The 17,795-nt window shown below is 35.6% G+C and overlaps 1 protein-coding gene and 1 long non-coding RNA gene across 2 annotated transcripts; one reads left to right on the top strand and one right to left on the bottom strand.

The window, feature by feature from the left end:
- The first annotated feature begins 10,017 nt into the window (after positions 1-10,017).
- Positions 10,018-13,382, top strand: LOC145137855 (ERBB-3 BINDING PROTEIN 1). Its single transcript, XM_079071997.1, has 10 exons — positions 10,018-10,194; positions 10,316-10,420; positions 10,880-10,964; positions 11,061-11,210; positions 11,324-11,477; positions 12,152-12,367; positions 12,477-12,613; positions 12,691-12,782; positions 12,870-13,049; positions 13,132-13,382. Exons 2-10 carry the CDS (start codon positions 10,327-10,329, stop codon positions 13,200-13,202), a joined length of 1,179 nt encoding a protein of 392 aa, XP_078928123.1. The 5' UTR covers positions 10,018-10,194; positions 10,316-10,326; the 3' UTR covers positions 13,203-13,382.
- Positions 13,383-15,762: 2,380 nt separating this feature from the next.
- LOC145138486 (uncharacterized) lies at positions 15,763-16,757 on the bottom strand. The gene is made up of 2 exons (XR_013721548.1): positions 16,275-16,757; positions 15,763-16,126 (listed from the first exon to the last, which is right to left on the bottom strand). It is a non-coding gene; the product is annotated as an uncharacterized LOC145138486 (long non-coding RNA).
- Between the last annotated feature and the right edge of the window lie 1,038 nt (positions 16,758-17,795).

The raw sequence follows: 17,795 nt of genomic DNA, 5'->3' as shown, positions 1-17,795 counted from the left end.
TGTTTGATGATTAAATATAATAATTGTATTCAGTGTTGCAAAACTCGGCCTACTCGAGTAATTGGCCCTCCACCGAGGCGAGTAATGTGAACTCGGCAAAAAAACTCGGATTAAGTCAAACTCGGTCAAAAATCGGTCAAACTCGGTCAGCATTAAACTAACTCGGGCCTACTCGGTATTACTCGGTCTTACTCGGGCCTACTCGGTCAAACTCGGCCAACTCGGTCAAACTCGGTCAAACTCGGTCAAATGGTCAAAATTGTCATAAAAAGAGAAAAAAATCAAAAATTTCAAGATTAATATGTATAATACACTTAATGATTTATTATTTAACGCACACATGTGATTATTACTACATATACATCTTAAATTTTTAGTAATTATTCACGAAGTGAGACCATTGTGTGTATTTCAGTTTTTATGTATTTACATGTATCTAATTTTGTTATATATTTCAATCAAATTATGATTTTAACTTATGATTTTGACATATATAATTTTCCTAAAAATATTTCTACATGAATTACCGAATCCGAGTACTACCCGAGTACTCCTGAGTACTCCCGAGTACTCGCTACTCCCCAGTCGGCCGAGCAGGTACCGAGTAGCGAGTTCTACAACCTTGATTGTATTATTGTGGGTTGATAACCCTATATGCTCACCAGACTCCCAAGCCTGACCCACTCAGTTTTCTTTGTATTACAGGAAGTGGCTCAAGAGCATAAGTTGGTTAACATGACGATATATAATGGATTATAGGCCAGTCGTTATAAATAACTGTTGTAAGGTCTATTTTGATCTGTTTATGCTTTTGGTCTGTATCGGAACATGACATCCTGAGATTTTATTATTTAATGAAAAGTACATTCTCTTTGAGAAATGTTTTGATAAAGTTTTATCATATCTTGTTTGGGAACAAATTCCGCAACCGTTTTCTTTAAAAGATTACTCTGATTTATAAAACAAAGCATAAACAAATCGGTCTTTTCTGGCCGTGAAAAAAGGGATGTCACAGGTACCCCTCACTTGTCTGACGAGGAAGGGCATGGATTTTCGTTGAGGGCCTAATCAGCAGGCTGCATTCGAGACATTAAGGCAAAAGTTGTGTGAGGCCCCAATGTTGACCCTTCCTAAGGGTGTTAAGGATTTTGTTGTGTATTTTGATGCATCCATCACTGATTTGGGAGCGGTGCTTATGCAACATGGGAGAGTCATTGCGTATGCTTTTAGGAAGTTGAAGTCGCACAGGGTTCGTTATACGACTCATGATTTGGAGTTAGGAGTTGCTCTCAAGATTTCCCAACATTATCTATATGGGGTCCGTTGTACCATCTACACGGATCACAAGAGTTTGAGATATCTTATGGATCAACCGAATCTAAAAATGAGGCAGCGTAGGTACCTTGATGTGGTCAAAGATTATGACTGCGAGATTCTCTACCACCCAGGGAAAGCGAATGTGCTCGTTGATGCTTTGAGCCGCAAGACGGCTAGTTCTGCTGCTTTGATCATTTGTATGAGGATTTCTATTGATTCACCATTATTGGGTATGATTAGAGAGGCTCAAGCAAAGGGAGTCAAGAATGAGAACTGGAAACAGGAGCGACTCAGAGGCAAGATTGACAGGTTTTCTACCGACAGTCGTGGATTGTTGATCTGGTATGGTCGAGTATGGGTACCAAATTTTGGTGGGGTTAGGTAGGTTGTGTTGAAGGAGGCACATAAGTGTAGGTTTTCGATACACCCTGGAGCCACCAGGATGTATCGGGATTTACGACTTGGTTATTGGTGGTCGTGCATGAAGCGGGAGATAGCCTGGTATGTTGAGCGGTGTTTGACCTGTCAGATGGTCAAAGTCGAGAACTAGAGGCCGTATGGAAAGCTTCAGCCTTTGGAGGTTCCCATGTGGAAATGGGAACAAATCACCATGGATTTCATCACCAAGTTACCTAGGATAACTAAAGGGTTTGATGCGATTTGGGTGATAGTGGATAGGTTGACCAAGAGTGCCTACTTTTTAGCCATCCGTGAGAGCTCGTCGGCCGAGAAATTGGCCGCTGTATATGTACGCGAGATTGTCACTCGACATGGTGTTCTCGTTTATATCATTTCGAGCCGAGACGTTAGATTTACTTCTTGGTTTTGATAGAAGTTCCACGGAGAATTGGGTACAAGGTTACACTTTAGCACAACTTATCATCAGCATACGGATGCAGATAGACAGAGCGACCGGACCATTCAAACGCTCGAGGATATGTTGCGAGCCAGTGTGATTGATTTTGGTGGCAGTTCGGACTCCTACCTTCCCCTAGTTGAGTTTTCTTACAACAACAACTATCACTCCACCATTGGTGCACCGCCATTCGAGCTTCTCTATGGGAATAAGTGTCGTACCCTAGTATGTTGGGGAGAGGTGGGTCATAGAGTCATGGGAAGGACTGAGGTAGTCCTTCAGACGTTAGAGCTCATTCAACATATTACGCAGAGACTTCAGACATCTCAGAGTCGGCAGAAAAGTTATGCCGACAAGCATTGATCTGAGTTGGAGTTCCAGGTCGGCGACATAGTTTTGCTGAAGGTATCACCTTGGAAGGGTGTAATACGCTTCCGGAAGAGGGGCAAGCTGGGGCCCCGATATATTGGGTCATTTCGGGTGATTGCAAAGGTCGGTAGGGTGGCATACATATTGGATTAACTCTCCAAGGCTCATTCCCTCACCAGCCTCCGGCCCTCATTTTATCAATTGCAACCCTTATCTCTCGTGTGTGTTCCTTTGAGCTTGAAAGTGTGTGTTTTGGTGTCTTTGAAGCAAAGATGAGAGTGAAGAACCAACTTGGAATATCAAGACCACATAGATCGAGAAACACCTCACCTCCAAGATTCATTTTGAGGTATAAAGTTCCGAACTTGATGACCATATCCTCTAGATCTTGTTTATGTTAGAAGTTTATGCTTATTAGCCCCATATTCTTGGTTCTTTTGGGTATAAGCTACCCTAGACCAAATGAGTTGCCCTTTTGGATGTTTTAGGGTAGTTTGAGTTATAAAAATGTGGCCTTGGACCTTCTTTTCACTCCATGCAAGTATTAAGATGTCTTAATGGGTTAAGAAGTTGGAGTTTTAGCTTTTGGGCACTTGCTAGCCATGCAACACCATAAAGTTGGAAAGTTTATGGTGAAGGACATTAGTTAAGGGTCAGATCTGAAATTTGGTCAAAAGAGCTTAAAGGAATAAGCTCTTAATAGAAGGATTAATGGACGGCTTCAAACGTTGGGCATAAAGATTGGTACGCTGAGTGTACTAGGTCGGCTTCATGATTTTGGTCAAGGGTTGAGTACGACCCACGTATAGGCTGGGTACGCCCAACATACTCGGCTGTGTTGGCCAAGTTTGACTTTTTGACTTTGACTAAGTTTGACCTAAGGGTATTTTGAGTGGTATTTGAGACTGGTCATTATTTGATGAATAGGTGGCCATTTGAGCCGACATTCAGAGTTTTGTCCTGTTTAGAGATCTTTTTCAGAGTGAGAGGTAATTTTTCCTCATTGTACTTGTGGGTCGAAGGCACCAAGGTCGACCCATTGGATTGATATCCTGATACACATTGATTGAGGATATGTTGAGTATGTGGTTGATCTGCTTGATTATATGATAGCTGCTGATATGCGTTAGGCTGGTAGAACTGTATGACTACCTATGATTACTGGTTGTATGATTATTTGTCTGTTGAATATGTTTTGTTATTTGTTATATGTCAAAATGTTATGTTAGGGTTGAGGCTTTACTACTCTGTGCATGAGCCAATAGACCGGGGGTATTCCAATCTGATGACTAAGTGGACACGAGGATATTCCAGTCCGATGATTGAGTGGACTCGTTGTATATTGGCACTCCAGTCCGATGACTGATTGGGCCAGGGGTATTCTAGTCTGATGACTGATTGGACCAAACATGCAATCTTATATATGTTATGTTGTATGGTGGTACTTTGGGTTAACTCACTAAGCTTTGTCTTACAGTTCCAGTTTATTGTTTCAGGTACTTCAGATGATTGCGGGAAAGCGAAGGCGTGATCGTGTATATCTTCCTGTTTTTATGACATTAGGTCTTGGGAAAACTCTGATTATGATTATATTCTTGAAACAATGATTTTTAAACACTTTATGATTAAAATGGGTTGTTTTTGAAAAATTTAAATTTCTATGATTTTTCGGGTGTTACATTAATGGGGTGGTACGCATGACGTACTCACCAGAAGGCCATTTGGGCCATTTTTGGGCATTGGGTCATTATGTGTTTGAGTCATGGTTAGATGGGCCAAGTAGGGGAAGGGTAAAATGATCTTTTACCCTTGACATGATAGAATATTAATCTGGACCATTTATTATGGGTTATTACCCTGATTAATAATTAGGGTATGTTTAGTGTGAGTAGCCGTGGTAGCAGTAGCCCGAGGGTGTGATTTGTTTATCATCAGATTGAGGTGAATCTCCTCACTATACTTGCGGGTCGAAGGCACCAATGCCGACCCACTGGATTATGTTGTAGGATAATAGTGGTCATCATGACACTTACCGATATGCCTGTATGTGCTTGGTATCTTTTGTGACTCCTGGTAGTATGACTATATGCTTAGCTATAGAGGTGAAATTGACCCGTACCGGTTGAAAGATACCGAAGGAGTCGGAAGGGACTCAGAGAGTCGGAAGGGACTCAACGATTCGGAAGGGACTAAGGGAGTCAGGGGTGAAATAGACCCGTTACATGTTTAGTATGATATGTATGTATGATGTGCATGTATGGTATGTGGTATTTTGGGGAACTCACTAAGCTTTGTGCCTACGATTTATGTTTAAATGTTTTTCAGGTACTTCCAGTTCAAAATGGAAGGGCCCGACATGATCGCATCGCGTCCACATGTGTCTGACATTTTATGATTTTGGGATTGTACTCTGATGACTGTTTTTCTACTAAGATTATACTCTTATGGGCTAAAAACCCTCTATTAACTTTCGTTTAGACTAGATGATCCCTAATATTTTGTGTTACTTTATCTTTACATGGATTATTGAAGTTGGTATAGCTTGTGTTTGATAAATCGTTACCTAGTATGTTAAAGTTTCTATCTTTATCGCTTATCATTCAAGTTTGTGTAGTTAGATGACCACTTTGATTGGATAAACTTGTTGTCTAGTTATTTATGAACCTTAAATTGCTAGATCTAGGATTGACCAAATCCTATATTATGTGAATAAGTTAGTTGATTTGACTATGATAGAGAGCAAAATTTGATCATAAATAATGTTTTGGTTAGTTGTCTTAATATTAGATAATTAATCCTAAATTAGGTGAATAAGTTAGTTGATTTGACTATGATGGGAACGTACAGACTTATAAAGGTTGATTGGTCATGAAAGGTTATACTCAGGCTCAATGAGTTTATTATGAGGAAACTTTCTCACTAGTAGCTATGATTAGGTCTAGTAGGATACCACTTGCCATAGTTGCATTTCATGATTATGAAATATGGCAAATGAATGTAAAAACTGCTTTCCTTAATGGGAAACTAATTGAGGATGTTTACATGGCTCAACCAGAAGGTTTTCTACATTCCAAGTCTCATAATATTCCATGTAAGCTTGAAAATTCCATTTATGGACTCAAACAAGCACCTCACAGGTGGAACATATGTTTCAAATAGAAAATCAAGGAGTTTGGTTTCTTAAGAAATGAAGATGAACAATGTGAACCACTTGGGTTGTGGTGACTTGGTAAGGCATGTGGAAGATATGGTGGATAACCTATTGACCCATGTTCAAATCCTGGCACTACTCAGCCCTTGTGGCCATGGAGGTTCGCCTGCAGTGACTCCAGGGCATGAGGCAAAGCCTCATGTTTGCAGCGGGGGATTAGTCGGTGTGCGAAAGCTGGCCCGGAAACCCTCGTTAGGGAAGTTCCCTTTCCAAAAAAAGACGAACAATATGTATGTTAGATCTAGTGGGAGAGTAGTTGTCTTCCTTATCTTATATGTCGATGACATTCTTCTAATAGGAAACGATATCCCAACACTGAATAGAACACTGAATAGTGTAAAAGCATAGCTTGGGAAGAGTTTAGTTGTGAAGGACTTGGGAGAAGCTACTTACATACTTGATATTAAGATCTATAGGGATAGATCTAGACGACTAATATGACTTCCCCAAAACACATGTTTAGATAAAATCATGAAGAGATTCAAGATGGAAGAATCTAAGAAGGGATTGTACCTATGAAACGCGACTTGGTTTTGAGTAAAACCCAATGTCCCAATAGTACTGAAGAACTGGAAAAAATGAGTTGAGTCCCATATGTTTTGGCTATAGGATCGATCATACACACCATTATATGTACAAGGTCAGACGTTTCATACACCATTAGTATGGCGAGTCATTATCAAGCCAATTTAGGAGAAAGTCCTTGGACCGCAGTCAAGAACATTATGAACTATCTTAGGAGGACTAAATACATGTTCTTGGTTTATGGTGGTGAAACGACCCCTTTCTAGACTTTCATATTTCTGAAAGACCCAAACTTTCATATTTGACAATATAGTTACTCCAAAACATGCTACATGCATATTTATAAAATAATATTTTACATTGATAAAGTGATTACAAAAGATTGGATACAAACCGACTATGTTTTAATATTTTACATAACTGCCCAGGATATTGTAAATTTATACAAACATAAACCGAAATACAAAGGTAATATTACAACTATTCTAAACCTTCCAACAGTATAAGACTATACTGGTTACTTATTCCCTGCAAATTTGTTAAACATTGAGAGGGTAAGCGGTAACGCTTAGTGAGTTCAATAATAGATACAATATAACGTTATGCCATATATATACTTTAATATGGCGGAGGCAAAGAGGATCAAGGAACAACAAAGGCATACGTGAATCATGTGACAAACTTTCAATACTTGATATACATCAATAAAGCTTTGGCCCAAATGGCACAGAAGACATACAACTTCGGATTAACATTTTGGTAGATTTCAGGCTTATAGCCCTATCTAACCTTTTGCCAATACCATAGAATAGAAATCATTCTCTTACGGAGACATGTTCTACATGGCTAGAGGCTACATACCAGTACCAATATGAATCTAAGTCCTTTCACTGATCACATGGTCAAAGGTATTTCTTTTGCTATTAAAATAACGAATAAAAATAACACGGAAAAATACTCAAGAATATCATTTTGCTAGAATATTCAGGCTTTCAGCCTTATCTTAGAATACTACCGAAGCCAAAGTGATGCCTATGTCATACACTTCATGGTCAACGATTCATACCAATACCCAAGTGATGCCTATGTCATACACTTCAAGTCAAAGGTACAACCGTGCTATAAAAATAGCGGAAATGATAACACGAGATGATAATATGGAAAAAGCACATAGCACATATAACACATAACATACAATTGTTCCTATATATTAAACGCACCTTGAAATAACCTGGGGTCAAAATAATAATTTGTGCAGCATTTCGGCTCTAAATATGACTTTATTTGTTGAAAACCGGGCTCTGCGAAGGTAGAGCTTCGAAACCGAAAAGATAAATTTTTCGGGCTTCTCGGGAATCTCGGGGCGTGTTTCGGGTGCTAAAAATGATATCGGGGCTTCGGGGGATGTCGAGATAGTAAAAATATTGAAAAGGGGGGTGAAAGTGGCAAATTTCTCAAAATACCCGGGAAGGCTCACATGGCTCCTATTTATAGGGGAGGAGGTCCGAAGGCTCGGATCCGAGGCTAGGAAGCGAGAGGCACGTATGCGAGGCTCGGACCAGCTGGCAGCAGGGCGAGGCTCGGAAGGACACCTGCGAGCTTCGGATTGCTCGGATGACGCGACAACTCTTCGGTTCGGGCCAACACTTCGGACCAATCAGCGGGTGACACGCGTACTGCGGTCCAATCAGCAGCGAACACATGTCCGACACGTGTAAGCCTCGCATGCGAGGGTGACGTGTCCAAAGATGACTCATGCGAAATTTCTCGAAAATTGTGACAAATCTTGTAAAATCCATAACTTTCTCATACGGGCTCCGTTTTTGACGTTTTTTATATGCACGCGTAGAGAAAATTATGCTCTACAACTTTCGTTTAGACTTCGTCGGAAAATTTTGACTTTATTTTTATATTATTATTTTTAACAGACAGGGACTGGTAAATCCATTAAAAATTCATAACTTCTTCATCCGACGTCCGTTTTCGTCAGACTTTTTACCGTTGTACTGCTAATGACGAGACCTTCGATTCTCGTTTAGGTTGTGTCAGATAAAAATCACTCGATCTAAAATTCGAGTTTTTAGCTGTCTACTGCTAAGCTGAAACTTAGAAAAATCATAACTTCCTCATACGAAGTCAGATTTTGGCGTTCTTTTTATCGAACTTCTCGGTTTAACGAATACTACGACTTTCATTTAGATCACTAAGGCTAAAAAGTAGTTTATCAAAAACTCACAGTCGGTTTTGTCGCGGATCTTCGATTGGTCATAACTTCTTCGTTATAACTCGGATTTCGACGAGGTTTTCGCCTACGTGTTTCTAACGAGATTATCTACAACTTTCAATAATAAAATTTCACTTATTTCAAATTTTATATTTTCGCTAAATTTCACTATTTGGATAATAATTGGAATCTCATAAGACTTCCAATAATTTATGAGTGATTCTAAACATAGTTTTACTTCATTTCTAGTAAAAACTATCTGTTAGAACTCAATACTCAATTTCACATAATATTTCATAATATTATTAACTTTTCAAATTACATAACACGATTTCAAAACGTGTATGTTACAGGTAGCAAAGAAGAGTTAAGCATCAAAAGTTATGTGGATGCAAGTTTCCAAACTGACAGGGATGATTTTAGATCACAATTTGGTTTTGTGTTCATATTAAATGGAGGAGCGGAGACTTGGAGAAGTTCCAAGTAGGAGGCTATGGCTGACTTAACTACAAAGTTAAAGTATATTGTAGCCAAAGAAGCAGTATGGCTCAAAAAGTTCATTAATGATTTGGGTGTTATTCCTAGCATAGCCGAACCAGTTGAGATCTTATATGATAATGAGGGTGCAGTTGCTTTAGTTAAAGAACCTCGAGATCACAAGCACACAAAACATACACATAGAAAGTTTCACTATATCAGGAAACTAGTTGAAAATGAAGACATTATTATGAGCCAAGTTCTGTCAAAAAAATTCAGCAGATCTGCTCGCCAAACCACTGCCACGGATCAAACATGATGCTCATACTAGTTTTATTGACATTAGATATTCTAGTGAATTGATTTGATTACACAATTTGTAGTTTGATCATTTGGAACATTTTAAATATTTTGATTTGGTGATTATTAATAATAAGTTGTTATATATTATTATTGTATTCCTACTTTTGTATGTTTAGAACCACTTCTATAATAATATTTTATTATTCAAACTTCCACGATCAGTCCTACTCTTGTAAGACAATAAGAAATATCTGAAATATTTACAAAATGACTATCCAAATCTGGATTTTGGATATCCAAAAAATTCGGATATCCGATTTTTCGGATCTGATTTCGGATTATTTATATCATATATTCAAATTCGGTTATTTATGCACCCGACTTAATGTGGCTAAATCTATCACCGTGCATAACATATAAAACTTTATAACCCTCTTAGGAAGATGGACTCTCGGCGGTCGCTCATGTTATCCGTAGTCGGAGTTGCGCCTGCATAAACAATATAAAACCGTTTTCAAACAAAAAAAACTAAATTTCAAACCGAAAAAACCGTTACTTTCCGTTTCGTTGTGATTAAAAAGAAAAACAAATGAAGATTTGGATTCGATTCTACACTAAAACCGATCAATTATCAACCATGTACGTAGGATACCCACATACTCATTCCTGATAACTTAATAGGATCTTGTAGTGATTTAATACCTTATAGATGTAAATAGTTGCACAATGAACGTGAACCAGGCAAAAACCCTAAAAAACAGTGCAACCTAACATAGGACACCCAGTATAAAAGCAAAACCGCGGCCGATCCCCAAACCCTAACCTCAAGTGCAAACACAACACCGAGCCACACTCTGTCGTTCATTTCTCTTTCCTTAAACCCTAACATATTTTCTCTGCGGATTTATTCTGGTAAGCTATCTTCTACAAATTGCAATTCGTTTTTCTTCCCAATTCACAATTTCAGTGATCCCCTTTGTTTTTCTTTGTAACTTCTTTACCTGATTATTGGCTTTTGTAACGGTAATTGTAGTTTGAAGAAACATGTCGGACGATGAAAGAGGGGAAGAGAAGGAGTTGGATCTTTCCTCTCCTGAAGTTGTAACCAAATACAAATCGGTGGCCGAGATTGTTAACAGTAAATACCATTCATCGCTTAATTTTCACATGTCCGATTTTGATTATGCCATTTATCTTGATTTTCTGCTCTACAAGTGTGATTTTTCGTGTCTACGCATTTTTCAATATATTTCGAGTCATTTGAGAAATGTTCAAGAATGCAGGCAACTTATCTTCACTTCAATCATGTTTCTTTTTGCTAATTAGGATCAGAAAAGGACCAAATTTACAATGCAATTAGGGAAATGTACTGTTATAGTGTCGAAACAATCAAATTGGGTATTTAGGGTCGACAGAATCAAATTTGATAAACCAGGTCTGAAGCTGTAGTAAGGTTTATTATTGAGATCATGTTATCTACATATACGGGGCTTTAATCAAATGTGATTTTCTACATGAATGTTTATTCCCTTCCATCATACAAAATAGTCTTTTTATTCTTGATGCTAAATACGATGCACCTTGATCAATTTTTCAGAGGCGTTGCAGTTGGTATTGTCAGAATGCAAGCCCAACACCAAGATTGTTGACATTTGTGAGAAAGGAGATTCATTTATCAGAGAGTAAGCCTTTATCTTGTTCATTTTTTACCTAAATATACTACTAGAGATTTATATTTATTTATCTGGACTTGATAATTGCATTATCTTTTAACACAGGCAAACTGGGAGTATGTACAAGAATGTAAAGAAGAAGATTGAAAGAGGTGTTGCATTTCCAACATGTCTGTCTGTGAACAACACAGTCTGCCATTACTCCCCTCTTGCAAGCGATGAGACAGTCTTAAAAGAAGGTGACATATTGAAAATGTAAGTTTTCATACAGTTTATATAAAAAGTTAATGAGATGATTTGAGGCTATTGTTATTGTTATTTATTAGTATAAAAAATGGAATCAGATGATTGTTTTTTTTTGGTTTCAGTGACATGGGGTGCCATATTGATGGTTTCATAGCTGTTGTGGGGCATACACATGTTCTTCAGCAAGGTCCAGTCACAGGAAGAGCAGCTGATGTTATTGCTGCTGCAAATACTGCTGCTGAGGTTGCCCTAAGGCTTGTGAGACCTGGAAAAAAGGTAATTTATTTGATAATCTTTATTTCTCTTTATTGTTTTGTGAAAGTAATAAAGTATATATTTTTGTTTTACTTTTATGTTTTTGATAAGCCATGATTTCTCTAAATGATGCAGTGTTTATTGGGCTATGGAGTACTTCCTCCTGTGATGCTTTTTATAGTCATAGTTACACTGATAGAGCATCATGACTTTTACCATGTTTTAAAAACTTTTTGTCTTCCAGTAACTCTATGGATCTCTTTTTCCTGTTTTTTAGTAGTTTCATATATAAAATTGTCTCTTTTTGCTGATGACATGGTTTTTTAAAAGCTGTTTTGTTATTTTCTATTTGTTCTCATTAGGCTTCATGTTTTTATTGGGCTACACTTAATACACCTTTTATTTTGTTTTTGGCTTTTGTAAGGTCTCCTATGGTGTATATGCCACATGATTTCTCTATGTGATGTATTTATTTATAGGCTATGGAGTTTCCTCCTATGATGCTTTTAATAGTCATAGTTACACTGATAGTGAATCATGTTTCTTTTTCCCTTTCTAATCCTTCGTAGTCATCTTGTATATTTTCAATTCTGATCTCTATAAGGTCTCCTCTTTCAGAATTTTATATGAAATAAACCTGTTCTTGAAGTTTTTTTAAGAAAATTCATGTATTTATTCCTTTTTTTTTAATGCAGAACCAAGACGTGACAGAAGCCATTCAAAAGGTTGCAGCTGCATATGACTGCAAAATTGTTGAAGGGGTTCTGAGTCATCAAATGAAGCAATTTGTGATTGATGGAAACAAAGTGGTTTTAAGTGTCTCAAATCCAGATACAAGAGTTGATGATGCTGAATTTGAGGAGAATGAAGTCTATGCAATCGATATAGTCACAACCACAGGAGATGCCAAGGTAATTAATTAATTCACTCAACTCCGGAATGGAATCTCAAATTCCAAATCCGTCGGAATCCACAATCCGTAATAATATATTTACATATGTATCGATGTCTGTTTTGTAGCCAAAGTTGTTGGATGAGAAACAGACGACTATTTATAAAAGAGCAGTTGACAAAAACTATCACTTGAAAATGAAAGCATCACGTTTCATATTCAGTGAAATCAGTCAAAAGTTCCCAATCATGCCATTTTCAGCTAGGTTTGTTTTTTATTTTATGTTTTAATTTTATAATTTTCAAAATTGCATATATATTATGTGTTTAATTTGTTATATAGGGCTTTGGAAGAGAAGCGTGCTCGATTAGGATTGGTTGAATGTGTGAATCATGAGCTTTTGCAGCCATACCCTGTTCTTCATGAAAAGCCTGGTAGGATTGTAGGAAGGAAATTTTTATTATTTTGAGGATATATAATAATAATATTAAATAATAAGTTTTTTGATTAAATTATGCCAGGTGATTTTGTTGCACATATCAAATTCACGGTTCTACTAATGCCAAATGGATCGGATCGTATCACTTCACATAGTCTGCAGGAGTTGCAGCCTACAAAAACCGTTGATGATCCTGAAATTAAAGCTTGGTTAGCTTTAGCTGTTAAGAGCAAGAAGAAAGGTGGTGGCAAGAAGAAGAAAGGTAATAATTTAATTTTTTTATAATTTATATAACAAAAGTGTGACATGTGTGTGTGTGTGTTTTTTTTTTAATAAATATGAAGGTAAGAAAGGTGAAAAGGGAGAAGGTGATGAAGCCGTGGCAATGGAGGAAACAACAAATGGCGAAAGTTGAATATTTTGATTTGTGTAATTTTGAGAATTTGAATGAAATTTTGGTTCCTCCAGAGTTGGTTTTTCTTGAAGGATATGATGAGAGCATTTCATTTGAGTTGTTTTCTTTGATGGGAAATACAACCCATAAAACGAAGTCTTTCTCGAAATAACATATTGGCATGTTTTGTTGGAGGATCAATCTTTGTGTTGTTTTTGTTACTTTCTTGCATTTAGCGAGACATTTAGATAATTACTTTTAAACAAATATATAAGTATACATATTTTGTTATAAAAGGAGTTGAGGCATTTTAGATTATTTTTATCTAAAGAGTTTCAAATTAGAATATCACGACTCTTTTTGTATTATCTTCTTTCTTTTTGTATCTAAAGAGTTTCAAATTATAATATCACCTATTTTGAGCCAGGGAGATGTGATTTGTATGCCCTGGGCGACCACCATGTTTATGTTAGAATCGATAAAAAGCGATAAAATCTGTTATTTATAAATCCAATCCAATAATTAGTGAAACTCTAGTTAAATAAGTTAATTTGTTTTACCTATTTATATAAATGAGTTGAGATGGGATTGAAATTTCAAACTTGATATCAATGATCAACCAATATAACAAGTTGAGATGGATTAAAAATTTCAACTGTGGACATGATCCAATGTCCATGTTGACACGTAGTACAATGTTGGAAGAGAAGGGGTTAAATTATGCTAAATGAAAATGTTGGATTGAGAGGAAGATGGAAGTAGCGAAAGTAAGAAACTAAGAATGTAAGACAAGGGGAGTGGGTGCGGTTTCACTTGTGGTTTCGCCACATCATCAACCAAAACACCGCCCCCTCCCTGTGGTAAGAACCACACTCTCTCTTTCTCTCTTCGCCCAAAAAGTGCCGCATTCCTACTCTCTATCTTCTCTCTTTATTTGTTTCTCTCTCTTCTCCTTTGGTATACCACACCTAATGGCAAAGAACCACACTTTATGATAAAATTGACATGACACTTATATGGCGTTTATGTGGCAGAGAAGGAAGTGCGGTTCTTGTGACACCACTTCCTCCAGCCTAATAGTGGATATGTGGTAAAACATTGTGGGACATAATTACAAATGCTATAATACAAATCCGATGAGGACAAGGGTGATGCTACACTTTTAGAAAAGATGTCCATGTATACTTTTTGATTTTTTTAGATTATATCTGATTTTTAGTTGGATATCCTTAAAACATTAAGATGCTGTGTATTTATGTATTTCTATTACTAGGTTTAAACATGTGGAAAACACAGTTGATAAAAAAAAACATAGTATGTTTAGATATTCTATAAAATGATAAGTTTGTACTATGTTTTGAATATCTTATAAAAGCATAAGTTTATACAATGCTATGTACATTTGAGTATAGTGTACTACACTGTTGACAAAGTAAAACCATATTTAAACTTCAAAAGCATATAATCATTAATCACATGTTGCAAAATTTTTAAAAAACATGTATAATAAATAAAATCATAATATTAAAAAGAATATAATGATAGTGATTCTTATGTATTACATATTAATGGATGGTATTTGGTGAAGTTCCATTACATATGTAAATTGAGAGATATAAATAGAAGGTCAAATTTACAATAAATAAATATTGAAAATAGACAAAATTGATCAACATTTCTCAAAAGAAAAAAATATTTTAATTTTTCTTAATAATATTTTAATCCACTTGTCACCACTTAACATGTGTAGGAAGATAAATAGGAGGATATTTAATTTCTCTTTTCAATAATTGTTTGACCAACATATTCTTGATAAATTATGCATTTATGTTTAATTAAGTAAACGTTCATTCAATATATTATATTTAATTATTAAAAAAAATCTATAATAGTATCAAGTTATATGATATTTAATTTAATAAAAATAATGCATCCCAATAAATAAAGAAAATAAATACCTATGAAGGGTTATAATCACATTTTTTAGTAATTAATATTGTCATAGCTATGTAAATGCAATATTTTGTTTGCAATTATACTAAAATATTGGTTGTTGTTGAATACTCAAATTATCCCTTAATTGATACATTTTTTTTTTGAGAAATGTTGATTAATTTTGTCTATTTTCAATATTTATTTATTGTAAATTTGACCTTCTATTTATATCTCTCGATTTGAATGGTGACAAGTGAATTAAAATATTATTAAAGAAAATTAAATATGACACATGTCATCATTTGATATGGGTAGTAGAAGGAAGAAATTATATGAAGTTACATTTTCCTCCCGTGTAAATTCCAACACTTCTTCACCCTTTCAATTTATAATCAATTCTATCAACCTTTGTTGTTGCAGATTGAAAAATTGTTGTGGATTTGTATATAGAATTTGAATAACATATTTGTCACATTAACATTTTTGTGAAATCAAGCAAAAGCATTCAATAAAAGTTAATGATGAAGAAAAACGGCATACTGTGTTAAGAAGCCAAAAGCACACATGAGAATCTCTATCACAGATTTCATGTATCAAGAAAACATAAATCAAGATCATCTTTTGTGCAATTTAGTATTTTGAAAGATGAAACTAATCCCCTACTATAATTAATGGCACGATCTTGCTTTACCCAAACTCAAAATCAAGCTAACATAGACAATATTAGATTTCGATTACAAGATTTTTTTAAAAATCTAACTCAACTTAATCATGGTAACCAAACGTTTATTAGGACTAAAACAAACATGACAGAATCCGGCATATTAAAAAAAATCACGCATTTCACCAACCACTTATTGTGCATATAGTTAGCTCCCTTGTACCGATGTTGGTGATGAGCACCTGATGAACCAAATCTTCTGAAACAAATTGCTCATTCTTATACACAATTCCCTTACCGGTTACCGTGGTTGAGCGTTGTCAATTGGCGATTGGTATTTCACCCTCAACTGAAAAATGAACATAGATAGAACCATAAACATTCGATTAAAAGGGATGAAAAGGAAAAAATGATACATGAAAAATTCCAATTAATCGAACCAAAACATGAAATTAGACCTATCATCAATGATTAGGGTTAAAGAATCATAAACTCACCACTTTTGGATAAAATACCTCAACACTTATAGATCGCCAGGCTTCAAAAACTGTCAATTGTAGCACCAAACAACCACTAAAAAGGATGAAGGCGGACGTTACATCGTATGAATACATATATTGAGCGCTAGTGTTAATTTTGGAAGCGCATACGTTCACTACACCTTCCGATCTTGTTAATTAACACAAAAATCTTGGTGATAATACTTGATTTCTCATATTGAAGTTGGAAATGAGGAGCCCTATAAAGAGGGCCGAGATTTAAGGTATACAGGAGTATCAAAATTGATTCTAAAACTAAGAGGGTTTATAGGAGTTTTATTTTGGTTCCTGAATTATTGGGATTGCTCTCTTCGAATTCAAATTCAAATGATTAGATAACCTGAAAATCAGACGAAGGGAAGAAAATGATCTGCAAGGGATTTATAATAGCTGAAGGACAATTTTGGAAATTCATTTTGAAATATTGAAGCAGCCTGAGCAATTTCCACATGACAATTGGGTACTTTTTTAATAGGATATGATGTATATCTATTTATTAAAGCACATTGAAGAAAAAAATAGTTAAACTTAGAAAATTTAATCCACAACAAAATGATGGTACAATACCTTAGGCCATAAGGTTTATTTACCTTTCACTTTTTTTTTTCTATGTCACGGTAGTTTTTCATCTCTCATTTCACTCTTTAAAAATCAAAATTCAGGAAATGGTCACATTTTTTTTTATTTTTATTTTTTATATTTTTTTAAATATATTTAATAAAAATTAAAAACCATAAATATATTATACTATCTTTTTTGTAGAGAATTAAAAATCATAAATTTTAATATATATATATATATATATATATATATATATATATATATATATATATATATATATATATAGGTTATATTTTTTAGTATATATATAATTTAATAAAAATTGAAAAAAAGAAAAAGATAAAAAAAATTACATTTAAATTGCTCCAGCCAATCAAGAAAGGAGAGGAGCAAGGAAGAAAGCTTTTACCCCAAAATCTTTCACCTTAAACTGCACCGAATGTGATGTTCCTTGATGCAGTTCACTAAACTGCTAGGTGCAGTTCTACCCATACTGTCCAACCTTAATGTATAACTTGTGCTAACCACACTGATAACCATAGCTAACACACGTTCCCTAACAACATGTAAGTCAATTTCCACATGCTTGGTTCTTTCGTGCTGAACCGGATTAGAGGAGAGATACATAACACTAACATTATCATAAAGACAACCGTAGCATGAGATAACCGACAATGTAACTCAAGGAGAAGATTTCAAAGCTAAGTAGTCTCAATGACCACAATGGCTACCCCATGGTACTCGACTTTGGCATTAGAACGAGAGACGACATGCTGGTATCTGGAGGACGAGCAGACAAGGTTATCACCGAGGTAAACATAAAAGCCATAAATGGACCGACGAGTGATAGGACATCCGACCCAATCAACATCAGAGTAAGATACCAAGTGATTGAAAATGGAAGGATGGATAAGGAGA

The sequence above is a fragment of the Lactuca virosa genome, chromosome 9, assembly GCF_052849685.1.
Source record: "Lactuca virosa cultivar CGN04683 chromosome 9, Lactuca_virosa_CGN04683_v6, whole genome shotgun sequence".
In the NCBI taxonomy this organism is placed as follows: domain Eukaryota; kingdom Viridiplantae; phylum Streptophyta; class Magnoliopsida; order Asterales; family Asteraceae; genus Lactuca; species Lactuca virosa.
The sequence above is the reverse complement of the archived record's forward strand: the minus strand, read 5'-3'. Positions and strand labels throughout refer to the sequence as shown.

Excerpts from the sequence above, each read along its gene's own strand:
- LOC145137855 (XM_079071997.1), top strand. The coding sequence starts at position 10,327 with ATGTCGGACGATGAAAGAGGGGAAGAGAAGGAGTTGGATCTTTCCTCT. Across the intron at positions 10,965-11,060 it reads GGAGATTCATTTATCAGAGA|GCAAACTGGGAGTATGTACA; the intron begins GTAAGCCTTTAT and ends CTTTTAACACAG. Across the intron at positions 11,478-12,151 it reads TTGTGAGACCTGGAAAAAAG|AACCAAGACGTGACAGAAGC; the intron begins GTAATTTATTTG and ends TTTTTAATGCAG.